This window comes from Idiotropiscis lumnitzeri, chromosome 17, assembly GCF_059441095.1.
Source record: "Idiotropiscis lumnitzeri isolate Australia: NSW breed Sydney's pygmy pipehorse chromosome 17, RoL_Ilum_1.0, whole genome shotgun sequence".
Lineage (NCBI taxonomy): Eukaryota > Metazoa > Chordata > Actinopteri > Syngnathiformes > Syngnathidae > Idiotropiscis > Idiotropiscis lumnitzeri.
In genome coordinates, this window is record NC_142407.1 from 11,408,224 (window position 1) to 11,431,852 (window position 23,629).

Consider the following 23,629-nt stretch of genomic DNA (forward strand, 5'->3'; position numbering starts at 1 on the left):
GTCTTATATTAGCGAGGCCGTGATTCCGTTATCAATCAGCCGGCAACTGCAACATTTCGTCCTGTATATCTTTACACAGATGCAGTTGTCAAAGTTGGTCTCTCTGAGCAGGTGGCGAGCAAGCAGCCATGTCAATAAGGGGATGAGTGAGTTCCAGTTTACGGTTCCACCTCTCGAGATCATCGCAGCGTGTGATTTGTCTTGCTATGGTTTCTGCTTTTAATTTTCTGAAGCAAATGTAATATGATGCTTTGGTTGCGCACCCTGTGGAGAGAGGGTGGAAGGGTACCGCTGGCCGGTGTTGCGTGGAATGGTGGGACCGCGTTTGTCCTGCTTTGGCTTGTTCTCCACCTCCATGGCTTCAATGTCCTCTGTCATTTGTATGGAGTTGGCCGCCACTTTTTCTGAAGCTAGTTTCCTGGATTTCCTTTCCTTTTCACGAGTCGTCTTCTCTCTGATTGAGTTCCGCTCTTTCCTGTGATATTAAATGAAGGACGAGTGAGCCAATGGATATAAATTTTGAAGAAAAACATCATCTTTGAAGCCAGACTAAATTACATTTTGCCAGCGCTTTTCAAAGTGTGAGGTGGTGCGTCGCCGCTAGGGGCCGCCAGAGGACTTTAAGAGGAAGAGAACATTATGGAATTGCGTGACCAATTTGTAGGTTTATAATTACTGTAACACGATACATGCTAATTCCCATTAACAGGTGTATGGTGTTTCACCTGAGGTATATATTAGCATTAAGCAAGTTTTGTTATTTCATGGTTTGGTTGAACATTTGTGTTTAAATAGACAATGTTTAATTCTATTACGTGTTATACGTGTCAGTCTTACAGTGGCAAATCAAAAAATGGAACGAAAGAGTGAGAAGAGGCACGTACTTTTCTGTTTTAATATGTGTTTAGAGCAAGTGAGCGTACAGTATTGCTATATAATCACAATATCCAAGGCGAGAGAGACATCTTTTGTGAGCTACCTATTTTTCGTGAGAATGACGGGCTATTTCTCACACTGCATTTTCATAATACTTTCTTCATATGGGAAATATCACTGCCCCACACTCTGAAAAACGCCTGCATACATAAATCATATACTTGAAATTGATGATCTCAAATTTCTTGTTTCTATAGAAGGAGCTGGTGTTCATCATGTACAGTAGGATCATATCACATACAAAGGCTCCCTGGAAGGAAAATGAGATATTTTTAAAACAATGCTCACAAAGTGCTCAGTGTAATTTATTTCATACAGTGCGAGAGTATATGATGAAGATAACTCACTATTCCTAGAAGAGCAACACCAGAGCCAATGGCAATTATTGTGGGAATGATGTTGAATTTTCCTGCCTGCAAGGGACAAAATAAATTCAATGAAATAACTTTAACTGGAATCATTTTCTAATTTCTCCAACTCCAGCTCCTACCTGGCCATTGATCATGATGTCAAAACGAATTCCATATACTTTATACAAAGTGCGAAAGGTTTCCCCATTTTGATCCTTATAGTATCTGGCATATCTGCAAGGCAACATGATCAAATGGTTGAGTGCGAACGAAAAAGATGGTGGGGGCTCCTGAGGTGCCATACCTAAAGTTGTATCCTGATGTGACCGAGTTGTTCAAGTTTATGTCCAAACGGGTGAAGGTGTACTGTGGATTACACCGGGAGTAGTCCTTATCCAAATCACAGTACCACTCAATTAGGATACCAACAGACCCACCCTAAAAGGAAAAAAAAATAGATACCCAAGAGAACCATTATGAGAATCCCCAACCCATTTAACTCACAAATTCTATTAATATACAATTTTATATTTGATTGTATGGTCCTTTGGGGTGTTGGGATACATCGTGATTTTCAACGACCCTATAGCTTCAACGTATACTAGTACCACTAAAGAAAAAGAAGAACAGCAGTAACTGTTATTACACTGAGCACCTTTGCGGCCATGTCCTGGAAGTCGTGTCCCGCCCATTTGACCAGATCTCCAAGACGAAAGATGGGACAGTAAGGATGGTCCACTTGGTCATAGGAGCATCTTTTCAAGTAGCTATCATCAGCAGTGTCAAGAACGTTGGACCTAAGAAAGTGAAGACTGAAGTACGGCGCCTGAATAGATAAATGGCCATACAGCACATTTCCTCTCTATGTTAATAATAATAATTAGCCCGTCAAAGATGTTGCTGAGAGTCTGAAAGTGAATGCTTAGCATCTTAAAAAAAGCTTTTACAGGGCACAAGCAGTACCGCATGTCTGTCATTCAGCTGCGACTATATCATTGGAATGCCCGCGTTAATTTAAAACACATTACGAGAGCGTGTGGAGTTTACCGCCGCCGGTTAACGCTGCCTTATATCATCCGCATCCGGTCAAAAAAGACTCAAGAGTGTCAGGAAAGCGAAGAAAGACGCGTGCTTCATTTCAATGGGCTCATGACGAAGATAATTGCCGTGACTAGTGCCATCTGTCCGCAACACTTGAAAGCGGAGAGCGGGGGAGCCCATCTCGTGTGACACCTGTCCGCAGTGAGGCTCGCTGTCAAGGGCATCTCGCATGACTGTTTCACTGTCTCACTGAGTGCAATGCACAGGCCGTATTAATAGAAAGCTCTCTGCACCCGAAAGTTATTTAAAACATCCACGGGCTACATATATTTCTCAGCTTACTTACTGATCTATGCAATGAAGCCTTGAAATCTGAGGCACGCCACCACTCACCACCACCTATGGACACTTACTTGGAAAATTCAAACTTTGGGAACCGGATGAAGTTCTTGATGTAAATGGTGAAGTTTTCGGCTTCGCTCAGTAATGCCACTCTGGGAGGCAACAGAGGAAGTGGAACAGTTGTTGAAAAGGAATGGCAGCATCGTACAGACCGCATCGGTAAAAAATAGAAGGTGTGAAAATGTCTTGAGGTGCTCACATGGGTCTCTTGCTGTATTCCACGGGACACCAGGCATGAATCTCGCAGGTGCCGCTGCTGTTTAGACATAAGCCTGTTTTAATTCCTGATGGAGAGAGCAAACATTCTTGACTGGGCGGTGCTGAGAGAGGTGATTCCAAAATTGAAATGACCAACTTGGGGTTTAAAACGCCTCTGGACAGAGATTTACGCCGTTTACGGAAATAGAGACCTTATTGTTTGCACAGCAGAGCACGTAAGCCAATAAGAATAATCGGAAATGCAACGTTTCCTCTTTAATTAAGGTTTTAGTGTAAATGGGTTCCACTGATATATTGATTGGTAATCACAAGAAATATTTCCAATGATCTTCATATATTTAATATCATAATCGTCAGATTTTTTTTTTTTCCGGCCAGTCTTACCTTCATCTCTCATTTGCATCACAATCAGGGCAAGCCCGGACTACTTTCTCGTACAGCGCATTCCGACTTACGTACATTTTTGGGTCATGTCACTGCCGTAGGAACGGAAGACCGTCGTTAACGTGGAAAGTGTTTTCACAATTGACAATAAATGCTCCTCACCGTGCCCTGCTGTGACGGTCTCGCCCTCCGTGCAGTCATCATCACTAAGGCATTGGCCATTTGGTACCTTGAAACTCTGTGACGCATAAATGACACATTAAAGTTGGTAATGCAAATGCAGAAGTGATGGTATTTCGGCACACGCTTTAAACACAAATAAATTGTCTAAATTTAATACGCTTAAGTCTAAAATGATCACATATCCGCAACAAATTGATGGATACATATTTTTTCAGATATTTTAAAGGGGCACAAGTAAAAAAAAATGTTTCTAACATTTCAATGTTATCGAAAGTAAAGAAAATTTGCAATTTTGGAATTTTAGCAAAAAAACTTGAAGTCAACAGAACTTTATTTAATTGTAAAACATGTTAGCAATCTATCTAAATTTATGTTTTTCAAGTGCCAGAGTATCTGTAAGCGTGTTGCCGCAAACACGACAAACTTTATGATAAGACTGAGCTGGGCGAATAAAATATGATCAGTTTTTCTTAATAACGTAAATGAAAAATGAAACAAATGGTGTCTTTTTCAAACTTTTGAAAATTGTCTCCCAATTCTGTTATGACGCATTTATTACCACGGAAATTGCTCCCGTGTACACTCACCTCGGCACAGAAGCCCAGCCTCTGATTGGGGGTCTCAATGTAATTTGTTACCACGAAGAAAACCTGCTCTCCCTGCACAATACAATTAGGGTTTTATTCACTGTGACAAAGAAGGAAAAGGTTAAATGAATTACACCTCAGAGAAGATCGATACCGTTAAACCTCGTCAGGCAAATGCTGCTGTTAATAACATCCGCCCGAGTCAAAATCACTTTTGACAAGAGCTATATTGAGGAGGGTTCTGAATATACGGTACATGTGGCGGAATGACGTAGTCCTCGGAACTCCACAGGTGAAGGCCGCTCTCGGAGCTGTTGGTCAGCGTGACGCCTTTGAGCTTGGTGATGACGGACGACTGGATGGCCTCCTCTCGTTCCTGGTAGCCCTTCTTCATCACAAACACCCAGCTAATGCGTGGAGCGACACATCACAATTCAGTTTTCTCATCAAGTTGCAAAGTTGGTGAGAATATTAACACTATTTTACACCACAGCGATACAAATAATCAATGTCTTTGCAATTTTAAATCGTCATGTGGGTAGTTTTTAGCCTTTATTGGATCCAAATCTTGGCCCAATGCGCTGGGTTAAATCCTCAACTGACTGTGCTGGGTATAAATAACCCAGCATCAACTTGGTCCCTTTTGGACCGAACGTCAGTTTCGCAATTTCACCCACGTTGCGTTACTTTTGACCCAGAGGTTTTAAGAGTGCATGCAAACCACTGTGATCTATAACTATAATAATATAATGACATTGATACCTCTACAATCAAACCAGTCAAAACCGAGTCATTCTTATCCTTTTAAAAACAGTTGTGTTAATGTGTCTTGTGAAGTGTCTTCTGAAGCATGAACCAAAGGAAAGCTGATTGTGTTATTTTTACACGTCATTATGCGTCCATGTGATTGTATGGAGGAAAAGGCAATCAAGCTGCTGCCATGTAATTATCTATTCATCCATTCATCAATTCTCTCGTCCTTTTCCTCATTAGGTCCGCGTGGAAGATGGATTGTGCCTTTGGGTAAGAGGCGGAGTGCACCCTGGACAGGTTGCAAGGCATATACTGCAGACAAATAAGCAGTCACACCTTTGGGGAATTTGGAGTGTGTGAATGAAGCATTCTAATCAAGTATTCATATCGATAGAAAATGGGTTTTTTTAGTGTGTATTTTAATTTGTAAACAACACTTTCACATTATTTTCCTTACTTACTGCTGTGACGTCCCACCGTGGTCTTATTAACTCTCAGCGTGAAGGGTTACTAAGTATGTCTAATAAAATAACCACATGCTCTGCCACTTTAAACGAGCAAAGCAAATGCACAGGACTTGCACAAGCACAACTATTTTTAACTTTGTGAATCACTTTGTGGAAGGTTTATACAAAGGCACCGTCAGACACTAACAATGGGGGGCAATGCGTGATTGCACCTTACCCGATTATGTATCCCAGCACGGCCAGTTGGTAGATTCGAAACAGTATTCCGATCTTCCTGTTCTCGGCGATGACATACTTTTCCGTCTTGTAGTTGAGGAGGGAAAAGAAGAAGGTGCCCCAACCGGCCATTTCGGTGGTCGTGTGAGGGAGTGAGGGAGTGAGGGAGCAACACCAGGCAGTGGCATGTCCCTTGCTCAGCTGGTTGACTCGTCAGGACCAGTGTCACTCCGCATGCTCCTCCAACATACCTGAAGGCAACATGAGCACGCGTCACATTCAACCGTTCAACGGACTTTTAAGATGGCTTGGGAACTTTAATTCAGTAGTTTTCTTTTTTGGGGGCGGGGCTTAGTTTATCAGTGTCGCGCAAAAGGAGTTGGGAATGAATCCAAACAATTTTAGCATAATTCAATTTGAAAGCGGAGACGTCCATGGGACAACATTCGATTTTTGGGCTCGTTACTTCTGAGAACACTATTGAATATTCACACACCTTCAAAAAAAAAAAAAAAAAAAAAACAATTGCGCTGCATGATACGCTGTTTACAAAAGTACTTTTTCAGGCAATTGAGAACTTTTCATTCACAATGTGGACTTGACTGTAGACAGCGGGGAAAAGCAAAGCAAAATACAAAAGTGCAAAAAATTATCATTAAAATATGTACATAAACGTGCTCAAAACATGCGCTTGCTCGTTCTGAATACATTGCCTGTTTAAATGTGTTTGAATTGCATTAAAGGAGACTTTAGAATAATATGAAACTATAAATAAACATGTCTAAGGTGTGTTTAAATAGGTTATTTCTATTTCACGAATTTTCTCTTATTGTTGCGGGTTTTGGGTCAATACTTTTTTCACCCTTATGCTTTCTGCCACAGTGCCACCTAGTGTCGAAATTTCAGTAACGCATTTTACGACCCCTGTGTTTTTTTTTTACACATTTTTTTCTTTTTTTGAAGTTGTTTTTTTGTTTTGTTTTTGTACCAAAATCATTTGTTTAAATATACAGAGGCCGAGACACGCCCTAGTAATTGCAAACAACACAATCTAGATTCTGTTGGAATACAGGTTTCTTCAACATTGTCTATTTTAGACATAAATATTTTTTGAGAAGTATTTATTTTTTTCATATTTACTCCTCCCCAAATTTGCATTGCCTAGCAATTATGGTTAAATGGTTCCTTATATTCGTATTCAATTTGCATAATCTGCAGTTTTCCCCATTGTGGGGCTAATCACTTAATGGTCAGCAACCAATGGCAAGTCAAACTAACGTTCCCTTCGTCCAATCAAAGCGTGAAGATTCTAGTTGCTATGATCCTTCGAGGCAATTCCGGCAGGAAGGATTTAGTACTGTGTAATATTATTCCGCGGGCATCCCTTGCCAAAAATATCGTTTTCTTTGAACATTATTATAAAGAGTGATTAAATGCATATTATTAAACTCTACTTTAAGTGGAACGGGTGTCAACGAAATGAACGCAACATTTTGAAACGCAGTTTGTCGGGGAAGGAAGGTACTATTTTTGTTAATACTGCGGATGGATATTGCCAATGACGCAAGGCTCCTAGTTTATAAAGAAGTTTGCTGTGACCGCATCATCGGAAGAACGTTCGTGAGAAACCGAGTCGGCCACCGACGGATAACAACAACAACAACAAAAAAAAAATAGGCTTTCATATCATCACTTTATTGTAAGTACCTACTTCATTTCATGAGTAGACTGTATGTTGTCTGACATGTATTGTTTTTGGTTCTAAACTGTGACGGTTACCTTGTCTTCGTGGGTATTGGTGTCTGTTGTGTATGATTGACGCATTTTAAAAGTAGTTTGACGATGTTTGGGTGTACTCGTTTTATTAACGAAGTACTATGTACGAATTTTAATTACAACCCATCGTCGTTGGATTGATATTCTTGGTCAATGGTTAGCTGCAGTAATGACTCAACATTTTCAGTGGTAGCGTCCATTATGGGAGGCGGCAGCTGAACAAAAAGGAGTCAACAACGTCTCAAAATGGCGCTGACGATCGGAATGTTAATGGTTGATCGACCCCAGAAAAAAAATCCTCCTTGAAATACACTTGTTCATTAAAATTAAGCGGCGTTTTTAGTTGGCCTTTTTTGTGTGGAATGGTTTTATAAAAATCCATAGAATAAATGCTTACTGTTCAGGTTTTTAAGACAAGACCTTGACATGTTATTCATCTTAGGTGCAAATATGCAGATCTTTGTGAAGACCCTCACTGGCAAGACCATCACCCTTGAGGTTGAGCCCAGTGACACCATTGAGAATGTCAAGGCCAAAATTCAGGACAAGGAAGGCATTCCCCCAGATCAGCAGAGATTGATCTTTGCCGGTAAGCAGTTGGAAGATGGCCGCACCCTGTCAGACTACAACATCCAGAAAGAGTCCACCCTCCATCTTGTCCTGCGTCTGCGAGGTGGCATGCAGATCTTCGTGAAGACCCTCACTGGCAAGACCATCACCCTCGAGGTTGAGCCCAGTGACACCATTGAGAACGTCAAGGCCAAAATCCAGGACAAGGAAGGCATTCCCCCAGATCAGCAGAGGTTGATCTTTGCTGGCAAGCAGCTGGAAGATGGCCGCACCCTGTCAGACTACAACATCCAGAAGGAGTCCACCCTCCATCTTGTCCTGCGTCTGCGAGGTGGCATGCAGATCTTCGTGAAGACCCTTACTGGCAAGACCATCACCCTCGAGGTTGAGCCCAGTGACACCATTGAGAACGTCAAGGCCAAAATCCAGGACAAGGAAGGCATTCCCCCAGATCAGCAGAGGTTGATCTTTGCTGGCAAGCAGCTGGAAGATGGCCGCACCCTGTCAGACTACAACATTCAGAAGGAGTCCACCCTCCATCTTGTCCTGCGTCTGAGGGGTGGCATGCAGATCTTCGTGAAGACCCTTACTGGCAAGACCATCACCCTTGAGGTTGAGCCCAGTGACACCATTGAGAATGTCAAGGCCAAAATCCAGGACAAGGAAGGGATTCCCCCAGATCAGCAGAGGTTGATCTTTGCTGGCAAGCAGCTGGAAGATGGCCGCACCCTGTCAGACTACAACATTCAGAAGGAGTCCACCCTCCATCTTGTCCTGCGTCTGAGGGGTGGCATGCAGATCTTCGTGAAGACCCTTACTGGCAAGACCATCACCCTTGAGGTTGAGCCCAGTGACACCATTGAGAATGTCAAGGCCAAAATCCAGGACAAAGAAGGCATTCCCCCAGATCAGCAGAGGTTGATCTTTGCTGGTAAGCAGCTCGAAGATGGCCGCACTCTGTCAGACTACAACATTCAGAAGGAGTCCACCCTCCATCTTGTCCTGCGTCTGAGGGGTGGCCAGTAATCAATCACAATTCCATGTTCTTAATCTTAAAGTGAAATATAGTGCTGTTAATTTCAAAGGCATTTGCCACAGTGACCAAATGTTCAGTGCACATTGTTGGAACAAATGATTAAAGCTATTATGCTGACATTGTTTTTTGTTTCACTTTACGACCATGTCTTAATAGACCTTGCAGACCACCTCCTTCCCTGACAGAGGGGTGACATCCATAAAGCCAACTCACATTGCATCTGACCCCGCTTGGCTCTTTCTCCAGGCATAACAATGTCCTCTGAGGGCTGCAGTCAGAAATATCGGAGAATGCAAGGGCCACTTTGGCATTGCTCAAATTTATTTTACCAAACACTATGCTATTGAGTATTTCTTTAATGGGTTTTCAGTGGCCCCCCAATCCCACTAGAATAGATCTAACTCTGCCCTGAGCGGATCTTCATATTCAGAACCGAAACATAATTCTGAAATACGATTACAAATCTAAAGGTAGTGTTTATTTCAGATTTGGATCTGTTGTTGCACTTATGAGCCTGTAGAGGGCATTGTTCGCTATGAGTAGGATCGCAGCGGTAATTGACCCGGAGTGGAGAAGAGTAAAAATGGGGAAGTGAAGTGCATCGTCTTTGACAACTAATTTTAATTTACAAGGACGATACAACAAAATCGTCAATGCACAATATTCTCGAATCACACATTGACACGGAGCAGAAAGTGAGTGGAAAATATTTTTACTACTGAAACTGAATTATCCGTTTACGTTGCATTCGGACGAGAAATTGTACTATTTTAGTTGTCTATACAAATGCTCCACAAAACCAATTGGTGATTTTAATGCCACAGGTGTTGAACCAATGAGAATATCTCATTACAATACTGCCCCCCCCCCCGCAAAATACCTTACTCATTTTAATCCTCGGTATTTTTATATTTTAGAATTCCCATTTGCATGTGATATAAATTCCATTATAGTTTTCACACGACCCATAATGGTTTATAATAAATTGCACAAGTATTGCCCATTTCTTTTTCTCGCATTTGAATTGCTATTTACTAATATACTTATACCTTTTGTGGCAACTTTGTGAATAGTAAATGATGTATTAAATGCTCACCTTGGCGCAATTGATCACTCCAATAAGCATGTATTCGCCTTATTCACAATACCACTTTGCCATAAATGTGTAAAGATTTCCTGCCGCAAGTAGTTAATTTAGCAAATCCTGCATTAGATAGTTCGTCTTAAACTTTTTCATGTAGTCTCTCACCTCGCACGATACGTCCGCAATTTGAACACGTTCTTTGGCTCGAATTATATAGTATCTGACGCGTGCTGAAATACAAAAATTGTGACATGGTTAAAGTATCTTCTTACTAAGTCATAATTAGCCCATTGTATTTCCTTCCGAGAATGTCACTCTACTCACAGTAACGCATTAATCTCCTTTTTCCAGTCTTTTAGTCAATAAATTAGACATCCCGAATGCAAATGAGATTTTTTGTAGGACTCAATTTTATAGCAACAATACCAACGTTATTCAGCGAAACACTAGATGGCGCCACTTCATAGCCTTAGCTACAAGTCCTATTGCAATGCGCTCATTATGTACTGTACATAAATGTAAGATTTAAGGTTGGAATTGACAAATTACAAATTATTCTTTTAATTTAAAATTACAAAAAAACTTTCCACTCAACCATTTCATCTTGATTTGAGCAACAAAAAACACTCTCCAGAATAATTGTTTTAATCGTTTACTCCAATAATGCAATGAACATTTGGTCATGGCAAATGCCAATTTAACAATACTATATTCAACTTTATTATAAACATGAAATTGGGACAGACTACTGGCCACCCCTTAGACGAAGGACAAGATGGAGGGTGGACTCCTTCTGTATGTTGTAGTCTGACAGGGTGCGGCCATCTTCCAGCTGCTTGCCAGCAAAGATCAACCTCTGCTGATCTGGGGGAATCCCTTCCTTGTCCTGGATTTTGGCCTTGACATTCTCAATGGTGTCGCTAGGCTCAACCTCAAGGGTGATGGTCTTGCCAGTAAGGGTCTTCACGAAGATCTGCATGCCACCTCGCAGACGCAGGACAAGATGGAGGGTGGACTCCTTCTGGATGTTGTAGTCTGACAGGGTGCGGCCATCTTCCAGCTGCTTACCAGCAAAGATCAACCTCTGCTGGTCGGGGGGAATGCCTTCCTTGTCCTGGATTTTGGCCTTGACGTTCTCAATGGTGTCACTGGGCTCAACCTCAAGGGTGATGGTCTTGCCAGTAAGGGTCTTCACGAAGATCTGCATGCCACCTCGCAGACGCAGGACAAGATGGAGGGTGGACTCCTTCTGGATGTTGTAGTCTGACAGGGTGCGGCCATCTTCCAGCTGCTTACCAGCAAAGATCAACCTCTGCTGGTCGGGGGGAATGCCTTCCTTGTCCTGGATTTTGGCCTTGACGTTCTCAATGGTGTCGCTAGGCTCAACCTCAAGGGTGATCGTCTTGCCAGTAAGGGTCTTCACGAAGATCTGCATGCCACCTCGCAGACGCAGGACAAGATGGAGGGTGGACTCCTTCTGAATGTTGTAGTCTGACAGGGTGCGGCCATCTTCCAGCTGCTTGCCAGCAAAGATCAACCTCTGCTGATCTGGGGGAATCCCTTCCTTGTCCTGGATTTTGGCCTTGACATTCTCAATGGTGTCACTGGGCTCAACCTCAAGGGTGATGGTCTTGCCAGTAAGGGTCTTCACGAAGATCTGCATGCCACCTCGCAGACGCAGGACAAGATGGAGGGTGGACTCCTTCTGGATGTTGTAGTCTGACAGGGTGCGGCCATCTTCCAGCTGCTTACCAGCAAAGATCAACCTCTGCTGATCTGGGGGAATCCCTTCCTTGTCCTGGATTTTGGCCTTGACGTTCTCAATGGTGTCACTGGGCTCAACCTCGAGGGTGATGGTCTTGCCAGTGAGGGTCTTCACAAAGATCTGCATGCCACCCCTCAGACGCAGGACAAGATGGAGGGTGGACTCCTTCTGAATGTTGTAGTCTGACAGGGTGCGGCCATCTTCCAGCTGCTTGCCAGCAAAGATCAACCTCTGCTGGTCTGGGGGAATGCCTTCTTTGTCCTGGATTTTGGCCTTGACATTCTCAATTGTGTCACTGGGCTCAACCTCGAGGGTGATGGTCTTGCCAGTAAGGGTCTTCACGAAGATCTGCATGCCACCTCGCAGACGCAGGACAAGATGGAGGGTGGACTCCTTCTGGATGTTGTAGTCTGACAGAGTGCGGCCATCTTCCAGCTGCTTGCCAGCAAAGATCAACCTCTGCTGGTCTGGGGGAATGCCTTCTTTGTCCTGGATTTTGGCCTTGACATTCTCAATGGTGTCACTGGGCTCAACCTCAAGGGTGATGGTCTTGCCAGTGAGGGTCTTCACAAAGATCTGCATGTTTACACCTTAAAACTGTAAAATGTATAAAAATGTGTTAGAATCTTAAAAGTTAAACATGAGTGCATTATTTGAGAGCAAAACAATTCATACATTGTTTACAAATATATTATCCACAAAACGCCATTTGAAATATAATTTAATTGTAGTAAATGTTAAGAATTTGAAGGAAGATAACCGCCCATGATCGCTTCAGTCGACAGCGCCATTTTGAGACCTTGTTGACTCCCTTTTGTTCAGCCGCCGTGTCGCCCATAATGGAAGCGAGCATTGAAAATGTCGAGTCACTGCTATTGCTAGCAGATATCAATTGTACAAAACCATAAAAAAAAAAAGTCGGTGATCGAATCCAATATAATCACGCTTATTAAATAGTTTGTGAAACTGAAGAGCACACACAAAAGTATCGTTTAACTATTTTTAAAAATAAGTCAGCATTAAAACTCGAAGGTCACCAGCGCTTTCGACGACCAGGGTAAGTGAGCTAAAATTGACAACCCTAAAAATATACAATTCTCGACAGTAACACTGAATTGACAAGTCGAAAAATAAGTTATTTTTACTTACGATAAAGACCTGAAGATAGTGAATGATTTCTTCGTCGCCGTAGATTGTAGCGAGTCTTTTACTAACGTTGAGCACGACGACGGCTGAAAATCCTTTATATATTATAGAGCCTGCCACGTCATTGGCAAAATCCATCCGCACGAAAAATAGTTCCTACCCTCCCCGGCACACTGCATTTCAGCCTTTTGGGTTTTATTTTGTTAGCACCCGTCACACTCAAAGCACATTTTAAGAATAAACGCATTTAGTTATCAATAAGTAAGCAACTATAAAAAGCCTTTTAAAAATATATTGTTGGTCCCGCGGAATAATATCACATGGCAAACAGGTCCTTCTTGCTGGAAATTTCTAGAAGGATCCCAGCTTCTCGAATCTTCTTGCTTTGATTGGACGGAGGGATTGTTTGTTTGACTTGCCATTGGTTGCTGAGCAGTAAGTAACCAAAATGTCGACGAATATAGTCAGAACATCAAGACCTTGTTAAACATTACACGAGGCCCTTGTTTTTTGTTTTTATTGTTCTGTTGTTTTTTGGAGTAGTCTTAACCTGTGTGCTTTGTTGGTGTAAACGACTTCTAAATGGCACGAAGGGGAGATGCTTAAGGGTTTGGGATTCATTTGATCCCGATTAAATGTGTGTGTTAGTCGGTGGAAACGTGACTGGTAAACACATGCTACCAAATGTTGCAAGAGCGGCTTGTATTATTTTAAGCCTGGAGGGTGTGGATTACCACGGTTGGCCTCACCTCAACTCAATTTCATAGTCTAGTTCCCTTTTAAACACTGTGTTTGTGCTTTGGACCCTGAAAACCACATGGAAAAAAAGTAGGCTGCTCAGAGTCAGTTATTTTTTGGTTAGAGGTTTGTGTGTTAAAAACAAACAAAACCTGTAAAAGTACACATTTGACCCCTGAGTAGAAAAGTATAGATTTATACTTGAAAAATCTTCTTAAGCGACCATGTTTTTGTATTATTTTGTCTTTCTCCAACATTCCAAAAACAAGCGTGTTGGGTTCGTTAAAGATTTCAGAATTATATGTATGAGTGAAATGACCGTTTGTGGACTCTGCCTCTTGCCCAGTCAGTTCAATTAGGCGCCAGCTCACCCATGAACACAAGGATAACCAGTATAGACAATAAATGGATGAAAATTATAATATAATTGACATCATGGCTGTACTGTACAAAAAGTGTCTCTTGTATGTACAGGAAAAAGCTGTAAAACCTATGAGCGTATTGACTCCCACTTTACCTCTACATGTGGCAAGACACTAAGTCCAAAGTCAAGTCCAGACTCCCTTCATTTTGTCATATAAAGTAATAAAATCAAACCAAATGCTTAGATATGGGTCTGTGGCCTCGTGGCTTTCTAGATGTGGGCGATGATACGATAGGATACAGCTCATATTCCTGTATTTGGGTCACAGCAAATCATCAAGCAACATGTCATATGACACTCAACCCGTGATGTACCTCGTCAGAGTTTTCCATCACAGGGCTGTGTGTCAGGCTGAACTAGTTCAACCCTGGAGGAATGTGTTTGTGCAAGTCTGCTGTACTTTGCCCTTCCCCTTGCTTGGAAATAATTACAGTGGGCAAAGAAGGAGGCCTATCCCTTCCACTTGTAAAAACTGGTTTATCACGTGAAAGGCATGTATTCAACAAAGTTTTTTGAGATGATCACATTTGAATAGACCTGAGAGGAATCAATTCCTGTGATTCTTTATATAAATGACCTGTGATGGACTTTTGACGTGGGGACCTCTTTCAGGCGAGGGCATCTGATTCCACACCACGTGTCGCAACATACAAGTCAGTCCATTTTTGCTAGAACGTTCTATGGTTAGCTCAATACAATCACCTTTGTCACATAACTGCTTGATTGTAAATAAGAAGAAAGAATGACTTCACTGTGACTGTTTCCTGTTGTTGCAGAATGGACCTTGTGAAACATACCGGTGGCTGCCATTGCGGAGCTGTTAGGTTTGAAGTCTGGAGTTCTCCACATCTCCATGTTTTCGATTGCAAGTACGGGTATTTAATTATTGTACCATATTTTATGAGTGGGTAACCTTGTAGCGTTACAAAAAAGCACCCAAGTGTGTTTCAGAGGCGAGTAATTTCCCCCCCCCCCATTCTTTTACAGCTGTAGTATTTGTACAAAGAAACAAAACCATCATTTCATTGTCCCCAAGTCCAACTTTACTCTTATACAGGTAGTGAACCCCATTTATTAAAAAAAAAAGGTGTTTTCCCACTCCTTCCCTTTCTCTTTTTCTTTTCCTAGGGTGGTGATCATCTGACCACATATACATTTAACACTCACGCTGCAAAGCACACCTTCTGTAAAAAGTGTGGCGTTCAGAGTTTCTACACACCACGCTCCAACCCTGATGGATATGGTAAGAGGGAGAACTGCTGACACACCACATGATGATTCTCACATCATTTACATGTAAACACATTTTATTTGTACTGTAAACACCAAAATGATCACAGTGTGAGTTTATTGTGGACCAGCAGAAGTAAACAGACTTAATCAGAGTCAGAATGCACTTTATTGTCATTATACTCAGTGAACAACAAGATTGGAGGAGGGAGATATAACAGAGATATCGGGGAATCAACTAAAAAAAAAAAAAAAAAAATCCTATCTGTTGTTGCCTAGTTATAAAATATAGGACGCAAGCAGTTTTATTGAATTTTTGTTGCCTTTATCTCCTTTTCAGGTGTCGCGCCACACTGTCTGGATCCAGGGACAGTGCAAAGTATCACAGTAGAGAAGTTTTTGGGGGACAAATGGGAAGAAAGCATGAAAGCACACAAGACGATCAAAGACATGTCAAAACTCAAGGAAGACATTCAACTGGAAGAGATGCAATGATTTTACTGTGTTATAAAAATAGGCACAGCTGTTTTTGATCAGCAGAAATACAGTGTAGAATGACTTTTTTTTTAAACGCAAGAATAATAACTGAACATATTTTTTTTTTCTTGATGAGGCAAAAGTGATTCCTGTCACAAGTTTATTCAGGTCATCGAAAACTGCTGTCACCTGACTTTTTCAGAAATCATTAGTGTTGCTGTGCACGTGCGCCATTACCCTTTGTCTATAAACACGCTTATTCCATTAATAAATCGATTCAAGTATAAAATTCTGGTCGCGTTCTAATACATTTTATTAACCTTCGGTCCCCGTGGAATCGTCTGGAATGTGTTGACGAACATGTAGCGTGAGAAGGTGATGTACAGATACCGATACCAAACCAGTTGAGTGCGATGACAAAGCATGGCAGCCTGGAAAGATGAAAGTTTAGAGACTAAAAATAAGGCTTGAAACATCACAGCAGCGAATAGTGGTCAAAGCGTCGCTATTTTTTTTTATATCCTAGTGGTACGTTTCTGTTCAACGCTTACTTTGCACTGCCTGTAGCCCTCTGTGCCGATTACGCAGCAGAGCGATGAGGGAAGCAACCAGCTGAGAGGAAGTTCCAAGAAGGAAACATATTTCCTCAGCAAGCCGACAGTCACCAAGGAGAACAAACGGCAGTCTAGGGAACAGGAAGAGACAGTTTCTGGTTAATGTTCGATGCAGCTGCAAATGATTATTAATGTAGGCCATTCTCCCGGCACGTTACAGGAATTGAGCATAATACGGCACCATTTCAACAGAGGCGTCCTTATACGACCCTCGGTGTCAAGTCACATTGATTTGACTTTCTTGTTGACAATTAACCCTTTTCCTCCCAACAACAACATTCTGAGTTACAGACGGTGTGTCTGCCGTTTGCCCCGATATCGAATGGAAGCGACTCCAGCTCCCCTCAACAAGATAAGCGGTAAAAAAAAAAAATGCATGGATCTTTACTTGGTTTAGATACGCACCTCGCACATCTTTACAACTCCTCCTTTAATTTTAGGATTCACACATAATCATTGAAAAATTAAGGAAAATGTTGAAAAGCACTGCTATATTGTTAAACAGTTGGAGGAAGGATATCATTGCATTGCATCATATATAAAACGCATATAAAATAATTCTTAGTTATAGCATTTTTTGCTCATATTTAGTATGAATCCACCATCATTTTCCAAATGTTTTTCCCTTCCTATTAAAAATGTAAACAGCTCTAATGTACATGAAAATTGGGAAGCACGCTTGCGGGCCTCAAATCGCTTTCTGAGGACAACTTGCCGCATAGCTCTCATGAACAAGCGTAATCATGTTGGCGTGACGTTTAATTCCACTCACAGGCCAGTGAAAGAGGTGACGTGTTATTCAGTCGAGCCAAAGTTCTGAACTGCAAAACCTGTTTGAGCATGATTGATGACACACGCCGGCTGATTTTTAGATGACTCACGGAAGGTTGTCTTATGTAGGATGGCAGGGCTGGTGCAATGTGACGAATTGGTGTGTTTCTTAACAGATTGAAGACCCTGTTGACCTCACTCGCTCAATCTGTTAACAAGCTGCCCTAGTTCTCCTCCCGGTTATTTCCTTTTAGCCAATTGTGTTACATTTAGAATAGACAGCGCAATGATTCGTGATTAGCAAGTTTCCTTCGCCGCTCTGATGTTCAAAGTTCGAATCTCTGTTCCAGCCTTCCTGTATCCGTATCCAGTTTTACTTGGATACTCCAGCTTCCTCCCACATTAAAAAAATGCATGTTAGGCTAATCGAATACTCTAAATTGTCCATAGGTGTGAAAGTGAGCGTCGATGCATGTTTGCAATTGAGCATGGGGTCGGAATAAAGAGATAAATACAATAGTTATTTTCTATTTATTCTATTTTGTATTTGTATTTTTTTATTTTAATTAGCTTAGTTCAATTGGTAGTTGAGCAGCCACTTGCAACTATAGTGTGCACAAGAGGGCGCTATATATTAACAAACAAAATGCATCTCGCCCGAAATCATGTCTGGGTTATTAATGCTTAAGTTGCCCATCAAACATTTTTGTATAGTTCAAAAGAAATTAATATGAATATTGCTTTTACAGGTGAGATCTGTGGGTTGTCAGCTTTTACCCCATGTAGTAACAAGTGGGAAAAATAATGAATATCAAAATTACCGTTGGGTAGTTGGTCAGTGGAAGCGAGGTGCCTGTAGGAGAAGAACAACAAGTTGAAATGATCCTGGAGGCAAACATGATCAAAAGCGTGGCGCTTGTGTTTCACAATGTGGACAGAAATGACTCACACCAAACACGGACATTGGCGTTCTGTGATTAGAAACACAAATTCAATCAAATGCCCTAAAATGACGTGTGTGCAGTGCTAGTTACAATGTGGAGATGTCACAGTTTGTAATAAATGAGGTCTGCAGTTGGATTGAAAGCTGTAAGTTTAGTGAAAGATTTGTGAGCAGGACTGACAGACTGATCTAATTTGAAGATAAAAACTGCATTTATGCCAGGAGAAAAGACTCACAAACCAAAACTGCCCTCCCACTTCACCCTGTCAGGATTTATTGCTGCTTTCTGAGAGCACAGCTGACCGCTTTTGAGGATTCTGAACGACAGTGGTGAAAGTGTTCGTGTGGCACAATTTTTCCAAGTACGATTTTCATGTGCCTGTTTTTTCTCTCCCCCACGTTGCCCAAAACAAGATGGTGTTTAATAATTAACTGAAGGGAATGTTGGTGGATTAAAAACACCCAAACCTTGAAATTCCTGGCCTACCTGACTGCTTTATAGATTGCACCGTGATTGCTATGGCCACTCACTCCTCTTCCGTCGAAGGTCAGCACCTGAAACAACAAAATATGCGTCACTGAGTGGGTGGAAGGGCAGAATCTGCGTGTCCAAGGGTGAGTGAGGGCGACTCTAGAGGGAGAACAATTTCCCGGGTTAATTTTCAGTTTTCTGACTCTGTCTGTGGAGGTACTTGGCAACTGCCACCTGATATTTAGAGGACTTTTTATTCTGTGAGCATGCTAGCGCCCCTTGAAAAGTGAAGAAAAAAAAGCGTGTCTGAGGCAAAAAAAAAAAAAAATGAAGACTTGCCTTAAAACTTGGCAGTTGCTATGAAACATATTTTGTCTTTGCACTTAGAAAGAAAAATGAAAAGTTAAAGGTCACAATGGTCTGTAAAAGGAAAACTAATCACAAAGAACATAGATTTTACACAAAAAAGGCCACAAGATCCAATTAAATGACAACTCTCCTTCGGTAATGAAGTGTATTTTTGTTTTGCTACATCCTCTATTAATTGACGTTTTCGCCATTTTGACATCTAGTTGAGATCATCAAAAAAAAAAAAAAGGTAGCCTTGCAAAATTAGTATGGAAACCACAGTAAAACTGGAAAATGGGGCAAGAATGCTGTGGTTGCAAAATGCTGAAGCAAATAAGACATTGACTGCTTTGGCAAAAGAGAACATGTACGTTATCACACAGCTAAATCAAAAAGTTGCGCATACCATGTTGATCGTGCGAGCTCTCAAGTGCTTCGCAATTATAGAGGTGACCAGAGAGACCCTCCATTCCGCTTTGGGATCGTCTGGAAGGTTCCTGGAAGGGAAACAAAAGCACTCCGGCTTCACTTGGTTGCAGCGGAATGACATCAAGATTTTACTGAGATGCATCATGTCTGGGTTGCAACCTCGTAGCAGTAACAAATGTGCACATCGCAACAAGAGTGAGAAAATGTTGCAAAGTTCAGAAACTGCAAGCCCAATCTATTGTACTGACTTCATATTGTTGATATTGTTCCTTTCGATATATGTACGTGCATAAAACAGAGGTGGCTGCGGGGTCGTGCCTCCTCCCCGTTCCCTTTCCTTTTGTCGCAAACAATGAGTCAGGACAGTTGAGCAAGTAGACTAAAGTGATGGATTAGGTCACAAATCGATTGGCTGCCAGTAAGAGTCAGGCTTTGGTGGTGTGCCGCGGTCGCTGTGTCCCAGGGAGGAGGGGGGCTGCCGTTTCACAGATAGGCTTCACTAATGTGGAGCGCTCCCAACATCACATCAGCACAATCACGCGAACAGAACAACGCATTCTGCCTCAAAAGTTAAGCTGATTCAATTCAAACTTCAGCTAAAGGCAATAGCTGTTTTTCACTTGTGAATAAATCTGGCTCAACATTTTGTTTTCTTTCCAACATTGGGCTACACCCCTCCACAAAGTTCTGCAAAAAACGGCACTTAATTATTTGCGAGTAAGCATCCCGTGCCTTCCATTACAGCACGTTGGTGCCGTCGGTCCCACTACCGCATTTATTCAGCTGTTATTTTAGACATTTCGCTTGAGGGTGAGAGGGATGTTGGGAACGAACAAAATACAAAAGACACCTGACCTTTCGTCAAGCAGACCTAAGTGTTGGCGTCACTATGACAACGCAGCAAAATGTCCTAAAATAACCTACCCATCTCCCACTGGTAGCTTTGCATGTGGATGCCTAATTGCTTGCAGGCGTTTGTGTGCAGTTGCTGAACTTTAGCCCAGTGAGGGGATTCTGTGCTTGTGCGCGTGTTAACGTGTGTGTATGTGTGTTGCACGGGGCTTGTTTAGTCTGGTCACATGGAGTACTGGCCCGTAGAAAAGTCAGACTGCTGTCCAAAAAGTCCAGCAACGCTTTCATATGCGCCAGATTATCAACCTCGTACGATATTAGCACGATACGGTAATTATTGTGATATTTCGGGGTAATTGGCGATGTAACTAGGTTCATGTTGTCTAAAAACTTATCGTTGTATCCCTCGTTGCGAAAAAGGCAACGTGGCGACCGATGGACTACTGATGGAATTGATCTTTTTGATAAATTTGGTGCGTATGAATAGATTTCACCAGTTGTGAATTGTGTTGTTAATATCCCAAGACAACAGAAACTTGTGCAAAATGTACTGAAACATGAACAGTCCTGAAAAGGTCAACTTAAGTTCACATTTTAGCTTCACGGAGAAATGTCAACTGAACGTAAAATATTACTTTTATTTATCAAATATTGCTCAGCGCATTCAAATTATTGATGAAATGGTAAGGGAAGTCTCGGTTCAGTCTGCTAAAAGACGACATTGTTAGATTTGTGCAGTGAGCAGTTCTAATAATTTGCTGAGAGCAGACTGAGGTCAAGCCAATGCGAGTAGAGAGGCAGCAGAGCGTGCGCCGATCCAGCTTGATCACAATGGCCACGAAATGCACTGAGGGCCCCAAATCCTGCCAACACAGCTGTCCTATTCATAAGCAATAATGGGAAAATCCCATTTTCAAACTGGATTTACATGTCATCTGACATTCTGTCTTCTTAGCGTTCCAAGCTACAGTTGTGACAGCGAACGGGAGCCCAATTATTCCCATCAGAAAAGGCCACAAAAGGTTTTCCGCATTCTTAGCTCGAACTTTTACGCTACAGAAGTTGCATCTCGTAAATCTGATTCGATGGTATAATTAACACAAATAATTGGCCTAAGCGGAACCGTACGGAAAATTGTTGTGGACATTGGCAAAGTTCTGAATGCTTCTGCGAGAAACACAAACCATTTATGATCATCTGATCACCATGTCATCCAACGAATTACCACACTCAATCTTATTGGCAGACAAAACAAGAATCTCGTCTGTTTTTTTTGGACGTTCAAGATGGTTAAGAGCAAAGCCAAAGTGTGGCTATCTACATACATGCACGCAAAGCACGAGACCCTCGAACATAAGTCAAATAATGTGGCATGACCTACATTAGCAGATTTTGGGAGCTTTGCCAAAATGTAGCCAACTGGAGTTGGGGATTTGGTGGGGAGGGTGAGAAGAACGGAGGTAGGAAAGCATTGACAGAGAGTTAAGTCAGAAGTGAGTGAGGTTGGAGTTTGCTGAAACTTGGTGCATTCGTAAAAATATTTCATATTTACATTAAGAATTGAAGCCAATGCAGTTACATGAATCATGTATGTTTTATTTAACATGACCTGATCAAAAGAATAAATACATCTGTTTTCATGTTTGTTGACACTGACTTCTGCTCGCGCCATTTTGTTTGTTCACACTACTTTTGTGAAGTGACAAGATTTCCCGGAAAAAAGATGTTATTAAAAGTTTTGACATCTGGTTTAATGAATTGATATCGGGCTATAAAAAGGAAACTTGATTCAAATTGATATATAGATTTTTTTTAAACCCAGCCCTACTCACAACATATATCATATCCTCATTTCAAATCATCGAGCATGTGGTCTTGATTAAGGCGATTAAGACAAATCTAATACCCAAATCTGAGAACTGAGACATGGTGGCATTTTGAAAAGAATGCATGATTACATATGTGGAATATGATACAATAAACATAATTTTGCACTTTGAATATCCAAATCGTACCGTACTTCTATGTGTGAACTGCTTACTTGTGGTCCAGTATGGTAATTCGGGAGGATGGTATCCCGAGTTTAGCGCAGCTATGGTAAAGTTCTTGCTTACGCTGAGCACCTTGATTGTAGTAGTTCCCTGGAAGAAAATCGGGAACACATAAAGCTACAGCTGGGTCGAAAGGAAAGTGTTATTAAATAAGGCATCATAGAATCTGATTGTGATCCCAAATTCAATTACTGCGTTATATCATAGGCTGAAAGGGGAATACTATGACTTTTTGCAATATTTTTTTTTGCATATCTTATTCTAATTTAAACTGTAATTTTTCATTCATTTCTACAAGGATACACTACTTAAAAAATAAGTTAAGCATATTTGGCTTTTGGGTGAAACTTCAGGATGGACATAAAATGGACTATAACCATTACAGGTGAATTTAATTTGACTTTGAATGCATATGCCCAGTTGATCAATCTTTTAATAGTTTTGTACGACTTGCAATATTTTAAACAAAAAGTATTTTTTTCTGCGCTCAGTTAAAATGATCATTTAATAGACATTCCAATGATTTTACAAGCTATATTGGATCGATAGTTTTATATTTAATGCAAACGCAACTTTTGAGATCGACAGTTCAAGTAATTCAGCGAACACACGACGACTCATCATAAAGTAGACTTCATAGAAATGTGGTGTTACTATACCTTCCGATAAACACAGTAAATGCACGTTGACGTTACATTCAACAAGTCGTATGATCGTTGGTCCAAAGAACATGCATTCATCATCCGGGTGCGCGGTTACCACTAGACATTCAATGTCAGCCCCATGTGTTTCCAAGCTGGCTAACGCATTGATTCCATGTTTTAAAGATTGACGATATCGATAATAAATGCATTTTAAACAAAACAGATATGCCACAACTGCGATTGCCGCCAACCCCAGGCACATTATTTCTCACCGCACTCATCAACAAACCGTGTTGAGACAAGGGTTGTATAGTTGGTTCCACATAGTAATAGCGTGCAATTGTGTAAACAATTTGTAAAAATACGAAATAAAAAATTTGATGACACCTGTTTAGATGTTCTAGTGTGTTTCTTATATTAAAAGTAACATCAAAATTTGCAAAATAATTTAAGAAGATAAAAACATTGTAAGGAAATTAAGGTGTCGGTTGGGATACAATATTACTTTAGACATCGTTAAATAACAAAAATGTTTGGTGTAGTGGGTATTTGTTTCATATTAACGTAAAAAATACTAACAAAAACATACAGTGTTCGGGGGAACTATTTAGCAAACACACGACTTTGTCCTTGCAGGTGCATAAATAAGCACTATTACAAAATACAACTCTCCCCACAAGAAATCCACCAAAATTTTGAACAGTAAAAAAATACTTTTTTT

General features: G+C 41.3%; 3 protein-coding genes and 1 pseudogene across 10 annotated transcripts; 2 read left to right on the forward strand and 2 right to left on the reverse strand.

Moving 5' to 3' along the window:
• Nucleotides 1-204: 204 nt before the first annotated feature.
• On the reverse strand, nucleotides 205-13,085 carry LOC148320245 (polyubiquitin-like; annotated as a pseudogene). Its single transcript, XR_015839624.1, has 12 exons — nucleotides 12,919-13,085; nucleotides 11,010-12,366; nucleotides 4,359-4,516; nucleotides 4,103-4,174; nucleotides 3,495-3,570; nucleotides 2,929-3,013; nucleotides 2,741-2,821; nucleotides 1,942-2,083; nucleotides 1,591-1,724; nucleotides 1,284-1,520; nucleotides 1,098-1,186; nucleotides 205-475 (listed from the first exon to the last, which is right to left on the reverse strand). The product of XR_015839624.1 is annotated as a polyubiquitin-like (transcript).
• On the forward strand, nucleotides 7,067-9,037 carry LOC148320246 (polyubiquitin-C). Its single transcript, XM_088280004.1, has 2 exons — nucleotides 7,067-7,237; nucleotides 7,757-9,037. Exon 2 carries the CDS (start codon nucleotides 7,765-7,767, stop codon nucleotides 8,908-8,910), a length of 1,146 nt encoding a protein of 381 aa, XP_088136130.1. The 5' UTR covers nucleotides 7,067-7,237; nucleotides 7,757-7,764; the 3' UTR covers nucleotides 8,911-9,037.
• Nucleotides 9,197-21,481, forward strand: cenpv (centromere protein V). Of its 6 annotated transcripts, none has more exons than XM_088280009.1 (6): nucleotides 13,305-13,350; nucleotides 14,690-14,760; nucleotides 14,854-14,946; nucleotides 15,065-15,134; nucleotides 15,206-15,320; nucleotides 15,648-21,481. In XM_088280009.1, the coding sequence occupies exons 3-6, from the start codon at nucleotides 14,855-14,857 to the stop codon at nucleotides 15,800-15,802; spliced, it is 432 nt and encodes a 143-aa protein (XP_088136135.1). In that variant the 5' UTR covers nucleotides 13,305-13,350; nucleotides 14,690-14,760; nucleotide 14,854; the 3' UTR covers nucleotides 15,803-21,481. The 6 variants fall into 6 exon arrangements, with proteins under 6 accessions (XP_088136137.1, XP_088136133.1, XP_088136135.1 ...); XM_088280010.1 differs by having other exon boundaries at nucleotides 13,308-13,350; nucleotides 14,690-14,730; XM_088280011.1 differs by lacking the exons at nucleotides 13,305-13,350; nucleotides 14,690-14,760 and adding an exon at nucleotides 9,197-9,615.
• pigl (phosphatidylinositol glycan anchor biosynthesis, class L) lies at nucleotides 15,497-23,185 on the reverse strand. 2 transcript variants are annotated; one of them, XM_088280005.1, is made up of 7 exons: nucleotides 22,924-23,185; nucleotides 22,255-22,354; nucleotides 19,339-19,429; nucleotides 18,600-18,667; nucleotides 17,991-18,022; nucleotides 16,336-16,469; nucleotides 15,497-16,215 (listed from the first exon to the last, which is right to left on the reverse strand). In XM_088280005.1, the coding sequence occupies exons 1-7, from the start codon at nucleotides 23,168-23,170 to the stop codon at nucleotides 16,087-16,089; spliced, it is 801 nt and encodes a 266-aa protein (XP_088136131.1). In that variant the 5' UTR covers nucleotides 23,171-23,185; the 3' UTR covers nucleotides 15,497-16,086. The 2 variants fall into 2 exon arrangements, with proteins under 2 accessions (XP_088136131.1, XP_088136132.1); XM_088280006.1 differs by having other exon boundaries at nucleotides 16,317-16,469.
• Nucleotides 23,186-23,629: the final 444 nt, after the last annotated feature.

Excerpts from the sequence above, each read along its gene's own strand:
- LOC148320246 (XM_088280004.1), top strand. The coding sequence starts at position 7,765 with ATGCAGATCTTTGTGAAGACCCTCACTGGCAAGACCATCACCCTTGAG.
- cenpv (XM_088280011.1), top strand. The coding sequence starts at position 14,855 with ATGGACCTTGTGAAACATACCGGTGGCTGCCATTGCGGAGCTGTTAGG. Across the intron at positions 14,947-15,064 it reads CTCCATGTTTTCGATTGCAA|CTGTAGTATTTGTACAAAGA; the intron begins GTACGGGTATTT and ends ATTCTTTTACAG. Across the intron at positions 15,321-15,647 it reads CTCCAACCCTGATGGATATG|GTGTCGCGCCACACTGTCTG; the intron begins GTAAGAGGGAGA and ends TCTCCTTTTCAG.
- pigl (XM_088280006.1), bottom strand. The coding sequence starts at position 23,170 with ATGTGCCTGGGGTTGGCGGCAATCGCAGTTGTGGCATATCTGTTTTGT. Across the intron at positions 22,355-22,923 it reads TTTACTGTGTTTATCGGAAG|GGAACTACTACAATCAAGGT; the intron begins GTATAGTAACAC and ends ATTTTCTTCCAG. Across the intron at positions 16,216-16,316 it reads AGTAAGCGTTGAACAGAAAC|GCTGCCATGCTTTGTCATCG; the intron begins GTACCACTAGGA and ends TCATCTTTCCAG.